The following is a 23,589-nucleotide window of genomic DNA, read 5'->3' on the forward strand; positions in this document are numbered from 1 at the left end:
CTATACGATTCTCAGAATCTGATTCTTAATATATGATTCTTTGAATCAGATTCTCAGAATCTGATTTTTCCTATATAATTCTTTGAATCTGATTCTTACTATATGATTCTCAGAATCTGATTCTTAATATATGATTCTTTGAATCTGATTCTCAGAATCTGATTTTTCCTATACAATTCTTTGAATCTGATTCTTACTATACGATTCTCAGAATCTGATTCTTAATATATGATTCTTTGAATCAGATTCTCAGAATCTGATTTTTCCTATATAATTCTTTGAATCTGATTCTTACCATATGATTCTCAGAATCTGATTCTTAATATATGATTCTTTGAATCAGATTCTCAGAATCAGATTTTTCCTATATAATTCTTTGAATCTGATTCTTACTATATGATTTTCAGAATCTGATTCTTATTATACGATTCTTTGAATCTGATTCTCAGAATCTGATTTTTCCTATATAATTCTTTGAATCTGATTCTTACCATATGATTCTCAGAATCTGATTCTTAATATATGATTCTTTGAACCTGATTCTCAGAATTTGATTTTTCCTATATAATTCTTTGAATCTGATTCTTACCATATGATTCTCAGAATCTGATTCTTATTATATGATTCTTTGAATCTGATTCTCAGAATCTGATTTTTCCTATATAATTCTTTGAATCTGATTCTTACTATATGATTCTTTGAATTTCAAAGATTTGCAAAAACTGGAACTCTGAATCAGTGTAGAAAACTGAGATTTGTTCAGTTCTTCCATTTGACCGTCTGATTTAAAATGTTCCACACAGTAATAACTGCTACACTTCATATTATGGTGAATTAGATGCTTCTTGTTATAATAAATTCAGTTCAACGTGAGCATGTTTTGTTTTGTTAACAGTGAGTTGAAGGGATTTGCTTGTTGGGTAGCATCAGGAGTAAACGGTTCACTCCTGCCAGCATCAACAGTTTGGTTCGGTCACTTTTACAGAAACAACTGCAGAGAAAAGCATAACGACTCAAATATGTTTTAGCATGATTTAAACAGAAGCTTCTATTAAAATCAAACGTAAATGATCACTAAGGCTTTTTATATGTTTTAAACAAAAGATCACAAAAATAAAGGTAGTTTAGGAAGATGCCAAGTAGATAAAATAATACAGCGAGGCCAGCCATGCAGCCCTGCACTCTGTTAGTCGAGCAATACGGGCTGATTTATACCTCTGTGTTTTACAGACCGACTAAATGAGGCAAGAGTTTGCACAATGCATCCACAACTAACAAATCAGATCTGTTTGTGTGGCTGCCATTTTTACGTGCTGTTCGTGAGGCTCGAAGCGTGAGTCATTGAGATTTTTGGAAGGTGCATGCAGACTTTGCACAGAAATACCCACAACCCCTCTCATGCAGCTCCTCACACACTCATTTTTTCCATCACAGAGGTATAAATCCACCATGAGACGTGTCCCTACCCAATCAGCTTTATTCTTTTCCCCTGCGACCCCGCTAAGGCCCGCCTCCTGCAAGAGTTCAACAGCAAACTGACAAGTCAGAGGCACACAGCAGCCTAGATTCAGCACATTCCCCAAAACATTGAACTAAAATGCATGCACCACACAAGTGTGTGCCTTGTAATGTTTGTCTTTTGATTAGCAGCCATGAGCGGCAATAATTGACAAAACAGTTATCAAGTAAGCACTTTCTTCACCTTCACAAATACTCAAGAATACTGAATTGAAAAAAGGTGCGTTTTCATCTTGGTTTTAATTACAGGGAACTAAAAGTCTTTATTTCATCAAAAGATTTGTACTTTTTTATTGATATTTCAGTTCTTTACGGCTTTTTATTCAAATGTAGATTTGGTTTATGGGAAGTGCTTGAATGCAAACTCATCTAATGAATTCATTTGATAATTTATTAAAGTAACCCTTGCTTTCATTGACTTTTTTTTATTATTTTGGTGAAACCAGTGAGTGTTTATATTATTACTGCATACTAAATAAAAATTTAATAAAAACCAAATGAAAAAAGCAAACTCCTGATTAAAAAACAAAACTATATGCAGTATAAGCACTGAAGTTGCATATTATAGTGTTCTTATATCACTTTAAAGGTGTTTCTTTTTCTATTTGTTGTGTTTTTGGAGCTGAGCACAAATAAATGACATTCTGTTTTAATAAAACACCACCAACAAGAAATGGTTGAATATACTAGATGAACACATTTAAACCCACTTTTTACCAAGTTGTGATTGCTGACATAATGCGGTTAAAACAATGAAAAAAATCTATTATTTAGTTACAAGCTCACGTTTACCATAGCAACCAAATGACGTCTTTAGTCTACAGATGAACAGATTGTTCCGACCACAACCCAGATATAAAATTCATGACTTTAGTTTACAATTCTGCACAACAAAGTGGAAAAACAGAACCCTTTTCCTGTGCATGTTTGTTAATCGGCTCCTCATTTTGAATATATTCATAAAGAACCAGAGTGGAGTGAGGACAAAGTGGAAATAAAGTGGAAGTGCTTACGTAGTTGTCCCTAGCAGACCAGGTTGGGTAGAGCTGCATGTGCAGCTGTCTTTCTTTTCTAGCCAACTCGTAGTACTTGGCCTGTTCTTCTCGGGTCAGGGCGTGCCACTAGAAACACAAAAAATATAGAAATGTTAAAAAAATATAAAAACCCCTGGACATATTACAATATCAACACTTAAGAATATATTTTTGTTAGTTTTTAACATACTGAAAGCTTCACTGCGATCAATGTACTTACTTAATGTATTTCTTCCAGCTATTTAACTAGTCAACAATGGTGTACCACAAGGCTCAGTCTTAGGACTCACCCTCTTCACAATCTACATAAGTAATGTAGTTCAGATCATTCCTGATGCATCCTTACACTTCTAAGGACACAGTTGTTTATTGTCAAGCTAGAACAGTTGCTAAGGTTTATCAGCTTTTACAGTCTGCTTTTGACATCATCCAGTCAGATTTGTTCATTCTCAAACTGGTGTTAAATGCTGATAAAACCAAAGGGATGTTGTTTTCAAACAGGAAGTCTGTACCAGCAGTCCTTCTTTCTATCTTATCTACAAATGGTGGCCCTATTGAGTTTGTGGATTCTTACAAATACTTGGGAATCTTGGTCGATGCACATCTCTCTTTTAAGCCTCATGTCGAAAACTTGATAAAAAAATTGAAAGTAAAATTAGGTTTCTTTTTCAAAAACAGATCTTGTAACTGCTACTTTCCTTCCCTTCATTAACTATGGTGACATTTACATGAATGCTCCTGCAAGCACCTCGCAGATGTTGGACGCTGTCTATCCTGGTGCGCTAAGATTCATAACTGGTTGTAACTACCGTACCCATCACTGCAACCTGTATTCACTGGTCAACTGGTCATTAACTTCACGCAGACTCTCACACTGGTCCAATTTTATCTTTAAATCACTTCTTGGTCTGCTGCCTCCATACATCTCCTCCTACATGTCACTTCGTCAGTGCAGCTACAGCGTGCGCTCTCAAGACATCATTACCTGCAGCGTCCCCTCAGTGCAAACTGAACTTCTCCTACTCTGCTCCTGTTTCCTGGAACAACTTGCAAAAAGATCTGAAGCTCGACTTTGACTTTGCAAAAATCAACGCAGACATGTTGCTGTTTTTAGTATTTTACACAGTTTTATAATGTAGCTTGTTTTTATTTCATTTTATATGCTTTTATATGATTGTTTTTAGTTGTCTGTAATTCATCTGTGGTTTTTGTTTACAACAGGTCTCTCTTGAAAATGAGGTGACTCAATGAGACCAACTTGTATAAATAAAAGCTGAATGAATGTGGGGAAAACACAACTTGTTACAACAAAAATAAAAAATAAATTGTTTTTGTATCTTATAATTAAAAGCAATTGTCTAAAATATTTAAAATCCAATTCAGATGTTTTGTATGGTCTTAAAGAGGTACAGAAATAGAGACATAGATCGGGTTTTGGACCTCACTCCTACAAGTCAGTGCTGCACATTTTTCATCCTATGCTCCTTGGGTTTGAAAATCAAATCTAAGCTGAAAGCTGGAAAACTGTGTTCAACATTCATGCGTGTTTTTGATCGTATATGCTGCCCTCACCCGGCGTCCCAGAATCTGATTGATGGCGGCGCTTTCCTTTAACGTGCACTCGGCGATAACTTTCGCCCTCATTTCCTTCATGTAGAGCATGAAGGCGTTCAGGGGCTTCTTGATGACAGGCTTCTTGGGCTCCTTCTCTCGCTTGACCTCCACCTGCGGCTTCCTAAGATGAAAAACAGGAGGGTAGAAAGGATGATGATAAGTTATTGTCCTCTACGTGTGATCAATAATCTTATTCATTTATATAGTTGGTCATAAAACATGCTAACAAACTATGATTCTATGATTGCAGAACGGTGACAGACAGATGGAGCAAAGTGAGCTTGCCATGGAAAATGCACCTACTTACATGTACATGCTCCTGTCGTACTGTTCATGCTCCTGTTTGCCTGAAGGAGGCACTATAGCTGGGTGGGGGATCCCCGTGGGATGCACTCCAGATGGTCCGAGCATCAGAGAGTGAGGAAACCTGGTAGGAAGTCAAACAAATGAGTACACAAATAGAAACAAGAGTCAAGAAAGTGAGTCCTGAACGACTCAGCAAAACAGAAAAGCAGGCAGAAAGGGACGAGAATCAAAGCAGAGCAGACGTTCTGGAAAAAGCAATAAGCCTGAAAGCATAAAAAGCACGATCATCTAAAGTCCAAACATGATTTTACATCATCTGGTAAAGTCAACCTGTGAAGAAATTGCCTTTACTTGCGTTTCAACAGTAGTTTAAACCAGAACTGTTTTATAGCAGACAAATAGAATGTGTGACTGAGAGAAATACTTAAAATGAAAAATAATAATGAGCCTGGCGGCTGATGTTTACCGTAAAACAAATTAAAAAGAAAAAATGCGTATGCTGCAGTGATGTTAACGTTTGTCACCACTAGAGAGCGTCCAAGTTTTATTGATTATAGAGAGATTAAAGTTCCACATCTCAGTCAAATCATTCATTTTAAAGCCATTTCAAGATCATGTTTCTTTTGTCCATTTATATTCAGGTTAGAAAAGGCAACAGAAGCACAGAACCTTTACAGGACGGGGACAAAGAAACAGCAACGCAACGACTAACAAAGAAAGCAGCATAAAGCATCAGCTGCTGGTAAACTGTGGCAGCGTGAGCATCCAAAACACTTTCAACATATTATTTTAGCTTGTATGTGTCTTCTGCAGACAATAAATGGGATTTATTGCACTTTCACAGTTTAGTTACTGCCAGTAAAAACAATTTAGACATGTAAATTACATAATGGAAACAGTGTACTAACCATTTTCTTATTTACAGTGCTTCTTTGCACATTTGTGTGAGCAGAAGTGAACAATGGATCAGCTTCAAATTAGTTAAATTTGAGCTATGCAGGCTAAAGAAAATGCATCCAAACTTTGTATTTTTCTAATGTATATTCACGTCCCAAAAATCACAGAAAGCAGGTAGCATCTAACAGAACGTTATTTTTTAAATTTTTTGCAATCAAGAACACAAAAATTCTGAAAAACAGAACCAAAAAGCAGCAGAGCAGCAGTTGTCCTAATGGTATCGTGTACAGCAGCGATTAGCTTGGCTAAGCTCCGTTTTTCAGCTTCTTTTGGCAAAAGCACAACTCATCCTGTCTACAGCACACAGGCTCAAATAGGACTTTTACAGCAGCTGCCCAATAAAATCTGACACAGCCTCCAAACACGAGTTTGCCACAGTGCATGGAAAACTCCTGCTCAGGCGTTTTAAATGTGCTATAAACAGGAGCAGATGATACACAAAGCATAGATTTTTGTCTTTATTTTATTCTTGGCTCTTTCCTGGCTCGGTACCTGGAGTAAGACGAGGCGCTGGAGAGACTGGAGGAGTAGGGCTGCCTGAATCCACAGGGGGACAGGGCAGGGTAGACTGGCTGGCTCTGCCTGCCACGGTACAGCAAAGGGAGAGATGGCAGCAGGAGGCGGCTTTTAGTTGCTATTTATGTCTTTGCTTTGTTTTGCTTCAGAGGCAAACGTTTGTTGTTTTAAAAGAGCTTAAACTCAATTTAATCTATACTGTTCTTGACTTAAAAGAAGCATAAAAGCTGGTAAAATTCATTCAACCTTTATTTAGACAGGTTAATCCCATTGAGCCTCAGGGACTCATTTACAAGAGAGACCTGATTTCTTTAACAAAGAGTGATGACAACAGTGGACAACAATGACAACAACAAACAGTCATAAAAGAGGCATACAACTCTAATTTCATTTATTATTATTTTTTTCAAATTAAAATAAAATGACTGCTTCATTTATCACATAATGGTTTTCTTGCTTGCACCTCCCTCAGTGCTTTGTTATCGTTTACTGTTTTCATGAAAGATCACAGAAAAACCATTTCTGGGATGCTTTTGTCTGGAAGTGTTTGTGTTCTAATTACATACTAAAGATACGCATTGCAATATCATAAAGCTGTCTGTCATGAAGACTGGTAAAATAAATAGTTCAGAAGGTATGAAATGAAAAACACAGATTTTTCCCTCATATTGATGGTTAATGTGCCCTTAAATGAAAAATAAAAATAAAAAATACAAACAAAATCTGTGACTGGACATTAACTTCCATGTGCAGTTGTTTACCTGCATAAACAACGGGAGTGAGTGAAAAAGATTTTTTTTAAATGGCAACATCCATTGAAGAGTCATTTGGGATCCAATTCCAACGTACTTACATAGATAAAAGTGCTTTGTTTACATTGAGCGCAGACCCACATTTCAGAAATGCATTCAGTATATCTGGAAAACTACTAGACCATTTGAAATAGTTCAGGATAACCTTTTGCGTGGTTTGATTTCATAGTTTACAAAGAATGCATTTGATCTCTTGATCCCGAGGTGATTCCCGTGAAACGTTGGGATCAGAGCTGATGACAGATGTGTGTCAATAGAGAACTTTATGTAGTCGGAGCACAAGAACGAACACACCGGGGGGTCGAGGGTGTGGACAGAGTGCAAGTCTGAGTCTTTGATATGTAGAAACTACATCTCCTGGGACGTAAACCATCCCCCTCTTCAGCTGACTCATCCTTGAGTTGAAATGTATGCACACACACACTCCAGTCCTCACCTACTGTTCTGAAGCCCCTTTGCAATCATCATCACACATCCTCCTTTCTCAGCTGTATCTGCATTTGAGCACCAGGAGGCAGCGCTACACCAGGGCCCAGCGGCAGCTCCCAGCTGGGAGGAGATCCAAAGATTACCGACCTCTGCTTGTGGAGGACCATTTGACTCTGTACAAACTCGGGTCACACCACACAACAGGTCAAGTGTCGTTCAGATAAACGCAGGCCAAACTTCAAACTTTTATCTCACTCCTACACATCTCTGAATCTAATAAGCAACATATCACTCAGTGTTAGTCCAAAAAGAATCTAAAATTAAACTAATTTTCAAGATCCGGATTATTGCAAATAGCTCCTGAGTGACGGCACGCTGACAAAGAAAAACCCCTCTGACTGTTTGTGAAAGGCATGACCAAGCAGAGGCATGCTGGGAATCAAATGAAAAGCTAAACGACCTGCTCTGCTGTGCTGCTTTGCACCACATCACTTGCAATAAAGTAACAAAGAAAACACAACTTAGAGGAAGAAATAAAACTAAAATGTCCTGTCAGTTGCACCTCTCTGGTTCTACAAGGGTTATGTTTAATGATCATAAAGTATAGTTTCAAGTACCACTTTGCAGAAAAGGTATACTATAATACTAATAATTTATAATAAAAGTATTCATGCTTTGTATTCATGAGTGTGTAAACACTTTATGAAGCATTAATAAACCATGATTAAAAATAGTTCATACACTGAAGACCTATTATTTAGCAAAATCAAGTTCTGCACTTTTATTTGTTTGTGTAAATGAAGATTTTTTGAGCCGCTCAGCTTACGTTTTGTAACTGAATAACTTTATTTACCCTTATTGTAAAGAAGTACTCAGTATTTTAGTTTAAAATTAAGAACTGTATTTTCTTTTCTTTTTTTAACAAAACTGATTCATAGTACTCCCAGTGTTCAGATTCTACACGAGCACTCAATTTCAGACATTCTTTAAACGTTCTCTTAATGATAAATGTTACTATAATCTAATTACCAAAGTGTCAAACTGTCAACTTAAACCGTCTTGTTCACACAAATCTATGCGTTTTGTCTTTAGTCACGGTTTTAAAAGCTGGATCATCACAAAACACATATGAAACAATCTCTTCATGATATGAGGCGACTAACCAATAAAGCCAACAGGCGAGAGGGGATTGTGGAGGTGGTCGTGGAGGGACAGGGGTCCCAGACGAAAAGTTAAAACAAGAAAATAACAACAGTCTGACATTTAACCACTCCTCCTCCACGATCCCCCCGCCTCCTCCTTCAACAAAGGAGCTCACCGCAAGAGCTCAAAACAAGCAGATAATCTGGGTTAAAGGAGATTATCTGCTAATAATACTTGTGAAAATCCACAGTGAAGTGTTCTTGTCTGAAGATGATAAAACGCCTGAACATCACACACTTGAGGACTATGCGGGAACACAAAAAACAGGCATAAACGCATAAATAAACAACTTAAAAAAAAAGAAAAAAAAAGCTTTTCTTAAATCTCCATGACATTTGATGAAAGCTCTTAACTATTCTTGTGAGGATTTGTCCAGGCACGGATTTTCTCGGCTGTATAATTAGATCTGTATTAATCCATAAATCAGTGGAAGTCTGCCACAATAAACTAACAATCAGACAGTGTGACACTGCAATTTCACAATCAACTCTGGAGCCTGATAAGAACTAAAAAAATAAATAAATTAAAAAAACGTAAAACAGATGGGACTGTTTTTTGTTCTTTTTCTGCAGAAGTTCTCCTTCTGCAACTCCATAAGTAAAAATGTCACGGCAAAAAGCCCAAGACACATTTGGATTTAAAGTTTTCAAGCCGTTTGTGAATTTATTAAAGAGTGGAGCTGAAAATCAAAGTCAACAATTTGCAGAATTCGCATCAACTTCACCGTTCTTCTTCAGCTGCGTGTTGGTAAAATGTTGAAAAAGCCCAACTGCTCTCTCTTTCTGTTAATCTGCCGTTTCCCTTTTGGTAAAATCGTTAAGCTTCAAACATTTTCTTTTTATAAAAACAAAAGTTTTCTGTGCCTGAGACGGTTTAGTCAGGACCCTATAGTTTAGAAGAGGAAAAGTCATTTTTCTGGCTCAAGGCAGAAGAAATCCCGTCGCCTAATATTTATCTTTTCTGATCTGACGATGTTGATTATGTTATTTGTTAGAACCGAGCCAAAACCTCCAAACCCCACCCAATAATAATAATAATAATAATCAACAAGGCCTGGAGTTTTTACTACCAAGGTTTTTCTTTTATAGCTTTTGCAACAACATCAAACACAGTCTTAACAAATTATTACAGAAATTACATTTTATTGCAATAACTAGGGATGCACGACATTATCGGCATGGTATCGGCCGATATTAGCGATAAAGTTAAATATCGGACATTCCATTAAAATAACTCATCGATATAAAAGGTGCTCCCCCCTCCCCTTTTTTTAAATATTATATATTTATATATATAGTGTTACTTCATTTTCAGTCCCCTTTTTGGCATCTGCATTTGGTAGCAGACCAGAATGACAAAGACCATGCAGAATAATGTAGTTGTTTAATTCCACAGCAGAGAAATCTATGAAGTCTCTGTAAGTAGGTCTAGGGGAAAAAATATCGGTATTGGTATCGATTATTGGCCAAATAAGTTTTAACATATCGGCCAAAAATCAAATATTGTGCATCCCTAGCAATAACTATATTTTTGGTTTATCAGCAATTTTTTTTCTTTGAAGCGGCTTTTTATTTGATTGATATAATATAAGAACTTGAAAATATTCATATTTACTCCTTCAAATAGGCTTTTTGGTCTGATCAACATCTTATTGCCTTTTGGTCGCAGAAACCTTTGAAAACCAGAAATTAAAATAAATAAAAAAAAATCTAAATATTTAGACTTTTCTTGCATTTTGACAGCAACGTGGTTCAAGTTATTAAACAATAAATTTGTGCAACTCACCAACTCATGGAGGGAGGGATTTGGCCGACACCACCCGGCGGGAGGGAGTAATACCCTGAGAGGTCCTGGGACTGCCTATGAACACCTGGAGGGAAAATAGAAATGAAAACATTTAATACAAAATGTGATTTAGGATATTATATACTTTAATAAATATTGGAAAGTTCACTGTCTTTAAAAACAGTTGTCAGGATAGGGCACCATTAAAAGCCTTGGAAACCATGCCGCCAAACTGTGTGTCCATGGTGGACCCTCCGCTGGGAGCTCATGTTTGACACAGAATAGGGGCTGTGGTAACAGTGGCCACATTGTAAAAACATGCATACAAACATTCATTCTTCATCTCTACTTATAGCTAAACAGCTTTCCAACAACAGAAACAGACTGTGTGACTCGGTGCCCTCGCACAGTAAACACGCAGCCTCTCTCCGACTGTCTCTCTCTTTGTGCCCTTCAAAGGAAGTCATTTGTCAACAGGCAGCACCTAGCACTTAGTGCGACCGGGCCGCTAACCTGTGTTTGCAGCAGAGGAATGCTCTCGATGACTGTAATTTGGCCGCGGCTCCGGGCCTGTCTCAGGACCCCGAGCTGCAATAAATCTGGATGACAGGAATGTGACTGAGTCAGCCGACCTGTCTCACCACTCCAATCCATCCTCCCATCCCTCACTTGGTCCCACCACACCCATCCCCCTTCGCCCCATCAACTTTGGTCACTGCTCTCGCTCCAGACTCCTGGTTTCCCCATTTTTTCTCACCCCTTCTTTTACCTTTGACCTCTCCTTCATTACAGACCGTTGCGGTTTTCGTTCCTCTCTCATCTTCTTCATTATCCGTCCCCTTACATTACCCTCTCCTCTGCCTCACACTGATTATGTCAAACATTGTGCATTGTTAGGTGTTCCTAATGGATAGGTGCTATCTATTGACGGTTTACCTTCTATTTGAAGAGTCAGATACACTTAACCTTTGTGTGCTTTGATAAACCACAAGCCTCATTTAATTCATAAAAAGAAATAGGCAGCCATTTCCAAGTATTACACAATCGGCAAACGAACAATTCTTGTTAAGATCGATACAAAGTAGTGTGACCAAATATCACAGATTTTAGATGGCAAACAATGGTCAAACATCTGTTTTATTCTACTTACAGATGTGATCGAAGTAAGAGCTACCTGAGGGATGCAACACAGAGTTATTTTATATTGCTCTTACCTTTGATATTTTTTTGCACTTTGTAATCAGAGATCTAAATGTGTCACTGTTAAAACGCAGGTTTCTTTTAAACAGCATGAATCAAGTTCACACAGTTCATATAGACAAATTAATCAGGGTAAACTCCATTTATTGAAAACACACAGTGTGGAGACTTAAGTACAACACGACACACAGAGAGGGCAGAAAAACAAAAGGACTTTTGATTACAAAGTTAAAAGTGCAATTCTATGTGATTATAAAAAAGCAAACAAGAGGTTTGCAAGGAAAAAAAAAAAACCTCTCCATATTAGTCAAAAGCCAAAAATGTAAAAAACTAAATCTACAAGATAATACATATTTTGAGAAAACAGAAAAGTATGTTTCTGTATATTTCAGGACAAATTAATTTAACACATTTAAAAACACTCACAAAAATGAAGCAAAACTCAAATAAAACACGAGGATTATGCTGAAGAGAAAACATCTCGACAAACTCAAACATTTGTCCTTCGTTGATTTTAAAACGCAGCAGCAAATATTCTGATTTCCATTGATCCGTGTCCTCTCTATAAGAGACAGAAGATACAAATAAAACTCTCAGAAACAAGCCAGTTATTGATTTGTGGGTTTGAATGATTTTCCAAACAACTTTCAGCATTTTATTTAGACTAAAAGCAAAACAGAAAATATTACCATTATAAAAACTATTATGCTACAATAAAAGTAGCATCCTGGATGAACTTTACTGCCCCAGACACTGATTATTAAAGTTTCAAACTAAGATTTCGAGCAATCTGTTGGTAATCAGAGTATGTGCTCTGGATGACTCTCTGCTACCACTATACAAATTTTTAGCAAAATATCTGTAAAACTGACTGAGCTGTAGCCATTTTTGTGTTTTCTAATGTTAATTAGCTGTGAGGGCCACCTTAAATTGGGTTCAGTTGGAGTCTAAAAGTTAATTGTTGTGGATGTACAGCCACTGTTCACAGTGTTTTGAAAATTTTAACAAAATTAATTTAGTGGTTATGAGATATTTTACTGACAGATGAAACATGAAATTGTGCAACATAGACAATTACATTATCACCCGCCTTTCATAGCAGCAGGCGATAAAAATTAAATGTAAGAGTTTCCTGCTTCTCGTCAGGAGGGCTTTTCTTTTCAGCCAAAATTGACCATCTGGGATTATGAAAACTTTAAGGAAAGAGACTTAAGTGATTCTTAGGTCGCTGGTTCGACTCCGTCTCGAAGGACCAAACATGTTAGATGAATAAATATCCTTTCATCATCTTATGTTTACTCAAATAAGACACTCTGAGGACACGAGAAGATTTTTAACCGGCAAGGGCAGATCGGTCACAAAAACAGGCTTTTCACAGATGTACAACGTTACATGCTTAGAGCCTCGTCAGTGAGAATCTGCGCTGGACAGTGAGGCAGGAAGTCTCTCGTATCAGACAGAGGTGAGGTCAAGTCGACCTCGGCTTTCCAGCCTATAGACGAGGAGAAGGCCTGTGTGCATCCACGCGCCTGCAGGCTCCTCTTTGAGCAGACAAAAACAACTCTATAACACACATTCATTTACCATTTGTTGGTGACAAACATACATGAACCTAAACAACAAAGTCCATGCTCAATAATCCAGGTATAAAATCCAACATTTTTCAGTCAGGTCATCTGGACAGTTTCTTTTTTTGTGCTGAAACGTTTCGCCTTCAATCCGGAAGGCTTCATCAGTCAAGGAAACACACAACAAAACTGATTCTTCCTCCAACAGCTTACTCCACAGTGGAACAAACCAGTTCTGCTTGTGATTAGATGGTCTCTTTGGTACGCTCCTCCTCCATTGCCGGCCCTCTTCCTTGTTGACCTGACTGAAAAATGTTGGATTTTATACATGGATTATTGAGCATGGACTTTGTTGTTTTCAACCAGTTTGACAAGACTGTCAACAAGGAAGAGGGCCGGCAATGGAGGAGGGGCGTACCAAAGAGACCATCTTATCACAAGCAGAACTGGTTTGTTCCACTTTGGAGTAAGCTGTTGGGGGAAGAATCAGTTTTGTTGGGTGTTTCCTTGACTGATGAAGCCTTCCGGATCGAAGGCGAAACGTTTCAGTGCAAAAAAAGAAACTGTCCAGATGACCCGACTGAAAAATTTAACAGGTGCATCAGTTTGACAAAACATCAAAAGCTAGCACTTCTAGTGATACCAAGGTGATGAACTTGACTTCCTTTTTCGAATTCACTTATAGCACCATCATTATATTTATTGTCCAGGAAGCATTGAAACAAGTTAAGCTTTCTTGTGGCGAAAACACGACCCAAGGTTTCTGTAAGTCCCATTCCTCTCTGCTGTTAGGAAACACGAAGGGGGGGAAATTAGCAGCAGCAACGGGGTAGTTTTCTTTGGAATGCCCCTTTTAAAGCAGCTATTTAACAACAACGACTACAACTATCTCACAGTCTCCAAGTCAGCATCTCGGGAAACGGATCAAAGAAGAATCGTCTGAGTCAACCTGACTCGGCGTAAGGTTCGGTATTAGAACGTGTGCTCGTTAAAACCAAGAGTCGAGCAGCTGAAAATAATATTCCCGTGCCGAAAATGCGCTGCAGTGGTTATAACCACTGAAAGTGAAAGTGCTGCATCTTCTGATCCTTTAAATGACTTGACAATCGGTCCATGTGGTGTGCACAAAAGAGTCCAAGACCAGAAGAAACTTTGTACAGTAAAGACCGGAACGACTTTTACTCAGATGCCAAAAAAAAAAAAAAAAAAACTAGTAAATTTTTCCATGACCAAAGATCAAAAGTCACAGTAATATTAAAAGTCAATGTTTTATCATGTAAATCTATCAGGTGAAAAGTTACGTCTGTGATGACTATGACTGTCTATTTAATCTTTTTTTATTCCTTGCCATTCATTTCTAACACACAGTTTCACTTCTTGTGATTTGTTTTTAAGAGAAGTGAATCACCCTCGTGCTTTTAATTCACATCTGCACACAAAAGAAAACAGAAGCAAAAATAGCTGATCAGAGAGCCCTGTTTAGAGGTTTTTATAGACAATCATACAATACAATTAGCATTAAGACTAACTGGATAACTGGTTTTAAACACTCAAGACAATATAGATTAAGAAGAAGAAATCACTAAAGATTACCCAAATTTACTGATAAACTAAAAAAAAAACCAACGCATTTGCACTAACAAATGGACAATTTTTATGAAACTTCCAGAAAGCAATCAGTGAATGAATATCTATAATCAATTAATGTTTGGAGTCAAACTGATTCAAGATGGCCGCCACAGTTAAGCGAGCCTAGCAAGACACAAAAGTGGCTACACATCAGCCAGTTTTACAGATAATGAGGCAGTAAATACTCACATTGCACAAGATATCATGAGTTTGCACATAAAGACATTTACCAGGCAAATGGTTAGAACTGTCCATTCTGTTTAAAACTCTGGCATGAACGTCAGCGGGCGATGTCCTGTATTTGAATTGTTTTAATAAAGTGCTTGAACAGTTCTCTCTCTGTGCAGGCTTGTGATTTTATTAGTCGCACATCGTTTAGTAAATCCTTTAAAGGAAGCTAAGAGCCGTGAGTTCCAGTTTTCTATCTTCGTAGCTTGTGTGGTGCAGCCAAAAGAACGTTCCTGTAAAAGGATCTTTGGGTTCCTTCAGACTCTTTAGATTTTCATTAGATTTCTCCTTCAGTTGACTTTTTTTCCTCTGTTTAACATCCTTTATTGTATGTTAGCTCCAGCCCTCGCTTTAATCTCACTGCACGGCTTACTTCCTGCGCTATTTCCATCACCACCCACTGTGCGTTTCAGTGCTGCATAAAAATGTGACTACATTTTAGTAATATTTTAAATAAACAAACCCAGCCCACACCCCTGAGTTTCCCCTTTAACTCACCCCTGCATATCACCTGCGTTATTGCCAGTAATCGATTTATTGACTATTCTTGTAGGTTATTTTGTAAGTATTTGCAGGAATTTAGATGATACGAAGCAAACTTGATTAATGTCAGGTTTAAATTGAACTGCAGTGCATTTCAACATATTGCAACAGAGATGCCAAAACTGTCACGTCTGACTTTACATCAGCAGCTCCCTCCAATTTAACAAAAAAAAACCTTCAAAAGTTAGTGTGAATGTTAAAAATACAAAAAAAACCCACAACTATATATGTATATATATATATATATATATATATATATATATACACACACTAGGTTTTTGTATCAAAGAACTTAACTGTTGATTGTTTTGTTCTTGTGTAGCCATAGCAGATAACAAATCATGGACTTTTTATGCGTATTGTAATTATTTAACACATTGACTTATGATAAAAAGAAAACAGATTTTCATATATATTTTATAAAACTGTTCAAAATAGGTTTTATTTGTTGCCATTTTATCTTTGAAAACATCTTAATTGAAAGCATTTCTTGTCAAACATTTTTAGGTTGCTTTTAAGAAAATCCCAATTTAAGGATTTAAATTTATGTTTTCAGTCAAGAAAAGTACAGTTCCAGTTTTTGGTCTCCTGCTGATCACAGTTTACAGATAGCAGATAGGAGATTGATTATCTGAGGTCATGATGACCCTGCTGCCGTACTGTGTTTGCTGCTCCGTCACCCAGCCGGTCAGTTCAGTCATTTCAGTTGAGTCTGCAGTCATAAAAAACACCATGTGTGATTTAAAAACTTGAGGTTCTCCCCACTCAATTAGGCTCGTCACATTTTTCTGTTGGGTTTTTCTTTTCGGGTCACAGGGATAACTGGTGCCCATGTCCATCCATCACTATAAGAGAGGCTGGGGACATCCTGGACAGGTCTCCAGTCCATCACAGGGGACACAAACGAGACAAACAACTCACACTCTCACTCACACCTAGGGACAATTTAGAGCTACCAATCAGCCTAACATGCATGTTTTTGGTCTGTGGGAGGAAACCGGAGAACCCGGAGAAAATCCACGCGTGCACGGAGAGAACAGAGAACGGAGAGAACTTTTCCTCGTATACCGTTTCTTTTTATACTTTACATTCTTTTGTTGCTATTTTTCACTGTAACTGGGACCTTGAGTACACAATTTCATTCCACCTCATGTACCACGTGTGATGTGAATGACAATAAAGAACCTTGAACATGCAAACCCCACCCAGAAAGGTCCCGGGCCAAGATTTGAACAGCAACCTCCTCGCTGAGTGGCAACATCTTTACCAACTGAGCCACCGTACCAAAAACAATTAAAAAAAATCATCATATAAAATAAATAAAAAAATTCATCACTTTTCTTGAAATGTTCTTTATAAGATGCTGAAATGCCCAATGATGCTCAACTGCCTCACAAAGGCAAATGGCAAAATTAATTTTAAATATTTGTTTCTATTAGTTATTGCCAAATGAATTGAAAAGCTCTGTTGAGTGACTCAATATGAGAACAAAATCATTTTGGGGTGTTTTCACTCAAAAGCTTATATAATGAGGAAAACCACACTGGCAGACAAAAGTCAATTTCAAAGTTTGTATAAAAACAAAAAAATGCAATAAGTAGGTCAGTGTCAGACTGCTTAGCAAATGTTTGATCAACAAATGTGAGAAGAAATGTTTACGGCCTAAGCTAAATAAATGAGTGCGTCACTGTTTCATTTGAACACCAATAATGGGAACAAAAACCTGAACTTGTAATTATGTTTTTTAGTTGATCGCTTTTATCAGAATGGATTTGAAGACAAAATTTAATCTGAAACTTTGTGAGATGTGATGTTTTTATACAAAGCATCTGAACAAGACTTTCTGGAATAATGATTTGAACTTATTATTTTATATACATGTATAATGCCTTAAGATTGGTGGCATAGTGGCTTAATTTGTAGAGCTTTTGTCTCTCAGCGAGAAGGTCGCTGGATCAAATCCCGACCGGGGCCTTTCTGGGTGGAGTTTGCATGTTCTCTGTGCATGCGTGGGTTTTCTCCAGGTGCTCCAGTTTCCTCCCACAGTCCAAAAAACATGCACGTTAGCCTGACTGATAACAAAATTGTCCCTAGGTGTGAGTGAGAGAGTGAATGGTTGTCTGTCTAGTTTGTCTCTATGTGTCCCTGTGATTGACTGGAGACCTGTCCAGGGTGTCCCCCACCTCTCACACAGTGATGGCTGGACATGGGCACCAGTGACCCCCATGACCCAGAAAGGAAGAAGCAGGTAAAGATAATGGATGGATGGACGGATGGACTGCCTTAAGGTTACAATTAAGGTGAACTGGGTCTGTAAAGATTAACTGAATTGATTGGTTTAACCAAAAGGAGAATGAATAAAAAGTGGAATTTACAGAGGGTAAAAATTAAATTTATTTTTACACCAGTGGTGCAAAACATATTCAACAAGGAATGTCAGTGCCTGGATTTCTTCTGGTTACATATAAATATAATTATACAATTAAAAGCTTTTTAAATGTATTTGTTCTTAAATTAAAAAAAAAAATAAAATCAGATCCTTGTTGAACGAGTTATTGCTTCTAACAATCAAACTGAGTGAAAAGATCCAAACAAGCTAATTGCTTTAATTGCAATGAGTGAAAAGAAAGAAAAAGCAGGGACTTAAAACTTGAAGTACATTGCTTTTCAATGCAAGCAACGCACATCTTTAAATCACATAGTACTGTGTTTAATAATGCACTTTTAGTTCTCCTAATTGAATTAGTTAAAGGTGAAGAAATTCCTCACATCAACTGTAACCCTCTGAGCTATTGTGAAAAATATATTATTCCATGTTGAGCTCAGTGACACATCAAAAGTGTATTGGGGAAAAAAAATGACCTCACTGATGCGGTGACTCATACTGTGATCAGCTGGCGGAAGACAGGTATGATGTAAGGTGTGCGTTTGTGATTGCTTCCTGATGTTCTTCAGTGGAGAACGTAATCATAATTCAGGTAAGTCGTCTGAAGAAAAGTTGGGAGCAGCCGCCAGGTGTTGGAAGTGTGTTTGTGTGAGGTAGAAGCAGGTGGTTTAGTCTGTCATTAAGAGCTGAGTCACAGACTTTGAGTCAGCCATGCACACGCACACACACATGAACACAGTCTACACCAGACAAGGAGCATGTGTTTATGAAAATGGGGATTTCCAGAAAATTGCAAAAGTCTCTTAGTTTACTATCTACTCACAGCAGTAGATATTCATCTCTCGTCTATTGCTCATTACTATTGTTTTTCTCTTAACCTCTTTCTCTGAAAAAAGTACTCCCTTTGTTATCGACACTGTCCAAATATTCAAACAACCTTATTCAGAGGCAGAAACTTCAGATGATCCAAAGCTAGATATGAACTTCGTCATACAATGTAGGAGGAATAAGATAATCAAGTACATTGACATGCTGCTTTTTATCTAAAAGATATTACAGAATAAAGCACAAGGTGAATCAAAAGTAAAAATCCAGAGTTTGATATATCTCACAGTTACGGAAACTGTGAGGCAGAAACTCTGCCACCCTTTAAGCTCCGCCCCCATCGAAGTAAAACTCTAGTAGTGTCAGGGTGTGTTTGTTTGTGACTCCCAAACAGAGTGCAGTGTGTGTTTGGATGAAAAGTTTGCTAAGGAGAACCTTGTGTGAGCTGCTGTGATGGCTTGTGCGATTGTCACCCTAATTGTTTCCATCTTTGTGTGTGTGTGTGAGAGAGAGTGTGCGGTTAGGGGTCCCTTCAGAGGAGCAGGCCACTTCAGAGCTGCCGTGGGACCGCCACAGGCAGACGGAGCCGACGCTGGCATTTCACACACACAGCCAAGTGTGCGTGTGTGTGTCCATTTATGAGATGCTGGACAAGAATATGAATATAATACTTCTGCTATAATGCATTCCTTGTGTACATGTCTTATAAAATGGCTCTATATGTGCGTGTTTCATTTCTATCTTTGCAGATGTGGTGAATAATTTGTAAAAAAAAAAAAAAGGCAAACACAGACTGTGTGTATATGTGAATGAGGATATCAGCACCAGTCTTTAACTTTAACACCCATATTGTCAGCTGCCTTTTTAATGGTTTTTTAAATGTGTACAGATTGTCAGTGTGTGTATGAACTGCTGTGTTTGGAGTTTGTTTATGCGCATGTGCACGTTCTCACCTGTCTTCTGGCTCATGTCTGTGGGCAGGTGTGGAGGGCTCGGGCTGAAGTGATCGTTGCTGTAGGGCAGCAGGGAGGTCAGCGGGTGCATCCCGTGAGACTGCTGCACCACTGACACTTTGTTGGACTGTTGAGGAGACACAACACAAACAGGAATGAAAACATTGTTTTGTACACATTTTCCATTTTAATGAAGTTAATGTATGATACTGGGTGGCTTTAACATTTTTCATATTATGTGAAAATAGACGTTTAAAACTCTAATTGCAGCATCTTATTTCCATACAATCATGCAGAAAAACTACAAACAAATTGAAGAATTTGATTTAAAAGATACTTGTCAACATTTGACAAACAGCAGGGTCAAAAGTTTTGTTTTTCACATTTGAGGGGCTCACGTCCCAAATATTGGAAATGAACAGAACTGAAACTGCAAATCAACAAAATGCATGTTGACAAGCCCTAAGGTCTCTGGAAGTTGAAATAGACCACTCCGATTGTCAGACTCTACTTCTAAATAAACCCAAAGTTAACTAAAAATAGTAATTACTGACAATGCTTATTAAATTGATTTAAATAGATAAAGAATATTGCACTCATGCGTAAGTTTGCTTTAAAAATGATGCTGCATGATGAAAGAAGACAGACGTGAAAAAAGTCTTAGATGGAAAACCACTAGGGGTGCACCGATTTCAATTTTCAGGCCGATCACCGATCACCGATTTTTTGAAAGTCTGAACTGCCGATTCCGATTTTGGCCGATACCGATTTTTTTTTATAAGCAACAGTGTCAGGTGTTACAAGATCACAATGCACCTTCAATTTACCAATCTTATTTTATTGTAAAACATACCCTTGAAAAATACCCTAGAAACAATACAAACTTGTTGTTTTAACTTGTCATGAGGTAGTATTCTGAAATATAAATGAAGTTTACACAATTTTTGTTAAAACTATAAAATTAACTAAAAAAAAAATGTTCAGTTCCTTCAACTCTTTCACTTGTTACATTTAAAAAAAAAAAAAGATAATGCAACAAGTGTAACATTTTCAAGTCAGTGGGTAATAAGAACTAACACTGGTAAGTTAGTTCTCACAGACTTATTCCAGTCACTTTCATTAGTGGCAGGTTTTTCTTGATGAACAAAAGCATTTCTGCTTTGTCACCAGACAGGCGACTTCTTTTCTCATCTACTACATGTCCAGCCAAGCTAAACAGGCGCTCGCTTTCAACGCTTGTGCATGGGGCAGAGAGATAGGTTCGGGCAAGTAGAGCAAGATGAGGGAAACGATTTTCATTGATCTTCCAGTAGACCAATGGGTCCTGGCTCCTTTCAACAGGAACCTCAGATAGGTAGTTCTGTACCTGCATAGCTGAAGGGCTGGCCAGCTGTTGCTCCTGTTCAATGTTCTCCTTTAAGATTTCGTCGTGAGCTGCAAACAGTAGACTACGCCTTTTGGCTGCAGGTTCATCTATAGCAGGAGGTCCCACTTCAGAGGATGTTCCTGCAGCAGGTGTGCATCTGGTCTCCCCCTCTGCAAGTTTGGTCAAAAGGAGCAGTTTCACGTCATCTTTCACCTCTGCTGAGAAGTAGCGATTCTTGTACCTTGTTTTGCATAAACAAAGAAAGATGGGTCAATCATTGTGTTTTGTATACATTAACAGTTTTTATGACTTGCATGTAAATAAAGAAATGCATTTCAATCAATAAATTTTTATTTTTAATTTAATTTAAATGTTTGTTGAAATATAGCAGTAGGCTAAAAGTCATTATGGCTAAAATAGAATGTTAATAGTTACTTGCCTTGGATCCAGAACAGTGGCCAAGCTGTACAGGGGCTCATGCTCAATGTTGCTGAATCTTCTCACAACAGCCTCCAGCAGCGTAGCTTTGGCTGTACCCACGCCACGGTCTGTGCTCGCTTGCCTCTCCAAAATCCGCTTGAGTGCAGTGATGGCTGGGATGACATCTGCTGCTGTAGCTGTTGATGAGCTAATCTCCTTTGTGAGTTCCTCAAAAGGTGCAAGAATGGTGAGCACATTGTCCAGTAGCTCCCACTGGTGTGCTGTGAGTGTGGCTGGTAACTCGTGCTCAGCAGCATACACGCCAATAGCACGTCTCTGCTCCAACAGCGACTGCAGCATGTAGACTGTGCTGTTCCACCTCGTTGAAACGTCTTGCTGTAATCGTTTCCTGGGTTGACCTAACTGTGTCTGTATGTCATAAAGTCAGGAATAGGCAAGTGATGAATGCTTAAAATGTCCAACAATTCTCCTTCCTGTTGCCACCATGTCTGTGATGCTGCGCTGCGCCAGCTGTCCCTCATTTACAACCAGTTGCAGTGTGTGTGCCAGGCAGGGTAAACTTTTCAGGTTGATATCATCCAGCGCTTTGGCCATATTACGAGCATTATCCCGTAAAACAACGTGAACTCTTCCATGATCGATTTCCCAGTGATTCAGCATCGCCTTAAACTCTGCTGATAAATTGGCCGCAGTGTGAGACCCTGCCATTTCTTTACAGTTTAAGAGTAATTGATGACGTTCGAACTGTTCGTCAATCCACTGTGCAGTAAAACTTAACATGGACATTAAACTTACATCAGAAGTCCAGATGTCTGTTGTAAAGCTGAGTGTATTTGTATTAGCTTTTAGCAGGCTGCGGGTGTCTCTCGAAACTTGGCTGAACAACTCCGGTAATGCAACATCAGAAAAATATTTCCGACTCGGCATATTATATCGTGGGCACACGTGCTGCATCAAGCTTCTAAAACCTTTGTCCTCAACGACTGAAAATGGCTGGTTGTCTAATGCCATGAACTCCATCACTTTCCTCGTGGTAGCTTTGCTCTTTTCGTTGCTCATAAAAGCTAACAGCGACCCACCGACTGCCTCTTTGTTAGCGCTAGCTTTAGCATTAGCCTTAGCTTGGTTGCTCTCTTCAAACATTGCATACTTGGCGGCGTGGTGATTTCTTAAATGGCGAACGAGGTTTGTTGTATTAAAGGTTTTGGTGGTGGCTCCACCACGACTTACTTCGGCTTTACACGAATTGCAAATTGCGATCTTTGGCTCATTTTCTTTTACAGCGTAGAACTTCCAAACCGACGACATGGCTGCTCCGAGTGACCTGTGTGTGAGCTCTCACAGTGGAGCAAAAGGGGACAGCAGCTGATTTTCAGACCTTTCCGGAGGCAGATAAGATCGGTGGATAAAATCGGCTTCTCATTTAAAGATCGGCCGATCGCCGATCTCCCCAAATTAAGGAAATCGGGGCCGATCGATCGGCCGGCCGATTTATCGGTGCACCCCTAAAAACCACTTAGATGAACAAAATCCAAGACAGATGGATTACTAGAAAACATAATTTAGTCCCAGAGGGAAATTCAGGACTCTAAAATTTAAATTATCTTCTGCAGTACCCATGCCTGTGTGGACATGTGCATTTGCATGCAGATACAAAAACCTGCCAGAGAATGAACGGACACACACGCAGAAGACTAAAAGCTGGACGTTTTAAACTTGTTTTGGAACAAAACGGATGATTTGTACTTTGCTCGTGTTGCTTTTAAGCAGAGCAGGGAGAAGGAGGAGGACTATTTGATCGATAAGTCTTTGATGATCAAGTGAGGCTGTGTGCGAGCTTGTTTGCTTTCATGTTTCTGTTTACAAATGGTTTTCAATAACTTATGTGAAATCCAGTTATTGCTAATGCTCTCGGCATGGTGGCCGACACACGATATGTCACAGCGGTTTGCAGAGTTGGACCTAGCCAACCGTTCGGGCTTAACGAAGTTTAAACTTGGCGGTGAGAGTGTGTGCATACGTGGACCGGGCTTGCCATCGTTTCTGAAGAACGATAAACATGGATGTTTCTGTCCGTTTTGTGCAGGATTGGAAGTTTGAGCAGTGTTTTCTCCCTGAAAGATTGGAAAAGATGTTGATTTTTAAATATATATGAACGTTTCTCAGGAAAGCTTATTTTTTTTATGTGAGATGGGCAGATGTGTGAGAGCGTGTAGGTCCATTTGCATTAATGTGTGTGTGTAACATCAGAACTACAGAGGGGGCAGATCTGGTGC

The 23,589-nt window shown here is 38.5% G+C and overlaps 1 protein-coding gene across 1 annotated transcript in view; it reads right to left on the bottom strand.

Moving 5' to 3' along the window:
- tcf7 (transcription factor 7) overlaps nt 1–23,589 on the bottom strand; it is a 77,599-nt gene that overhangs the window by 10,278 nt on the left and 43,732 nt on the right. The window contains exons 4-10 of the mRNA XM_037687866.1: nt 19,507–19,633; nt 10,175–10,259; nt 5,922–6,011; nt 4,474–4,593; nt 4,125–4,287; nt 2,532–2,639; nt 1,467–1,514 (exon numbers count right to left, since the gene is read on the bottom strand). Of these exons, the coding sequence (XP_037543794.1) occupies nt 1,467–1,514; nt 2,532–2,639; nt 4,125–4,287; nt 4,474–4,593; nt 5,922–6,011; nt 10,175–10,259; nt 19,507–19,633 (741 nt within the window). The remainder of the gene's footprint in view (nt 1–1,466; nt 1,515–2,531; nt 2,640–4,124; nt 4,288–4,473; nt 4,594–5,921; nt 6,012–10,174; nt 10,260–19,506; nt 19,634–23,589) is intronic.

Source organism: Nematolebias whitei, chromosome 14 (genome assembly GCF_014905685.2).
Source record: "Nematolebias whitei isolate Nwh7 chromosome 14, NemWhi1, whole genome shotgun sequence".
Classification (NCBI taxonomy): domain Eukaryota; kingdom Metazoa; phylum Chordata; class Actinopteri; order Cyprinodontiformes; family Rivulidae; genus Nematolebias; species Nematolebias whitei.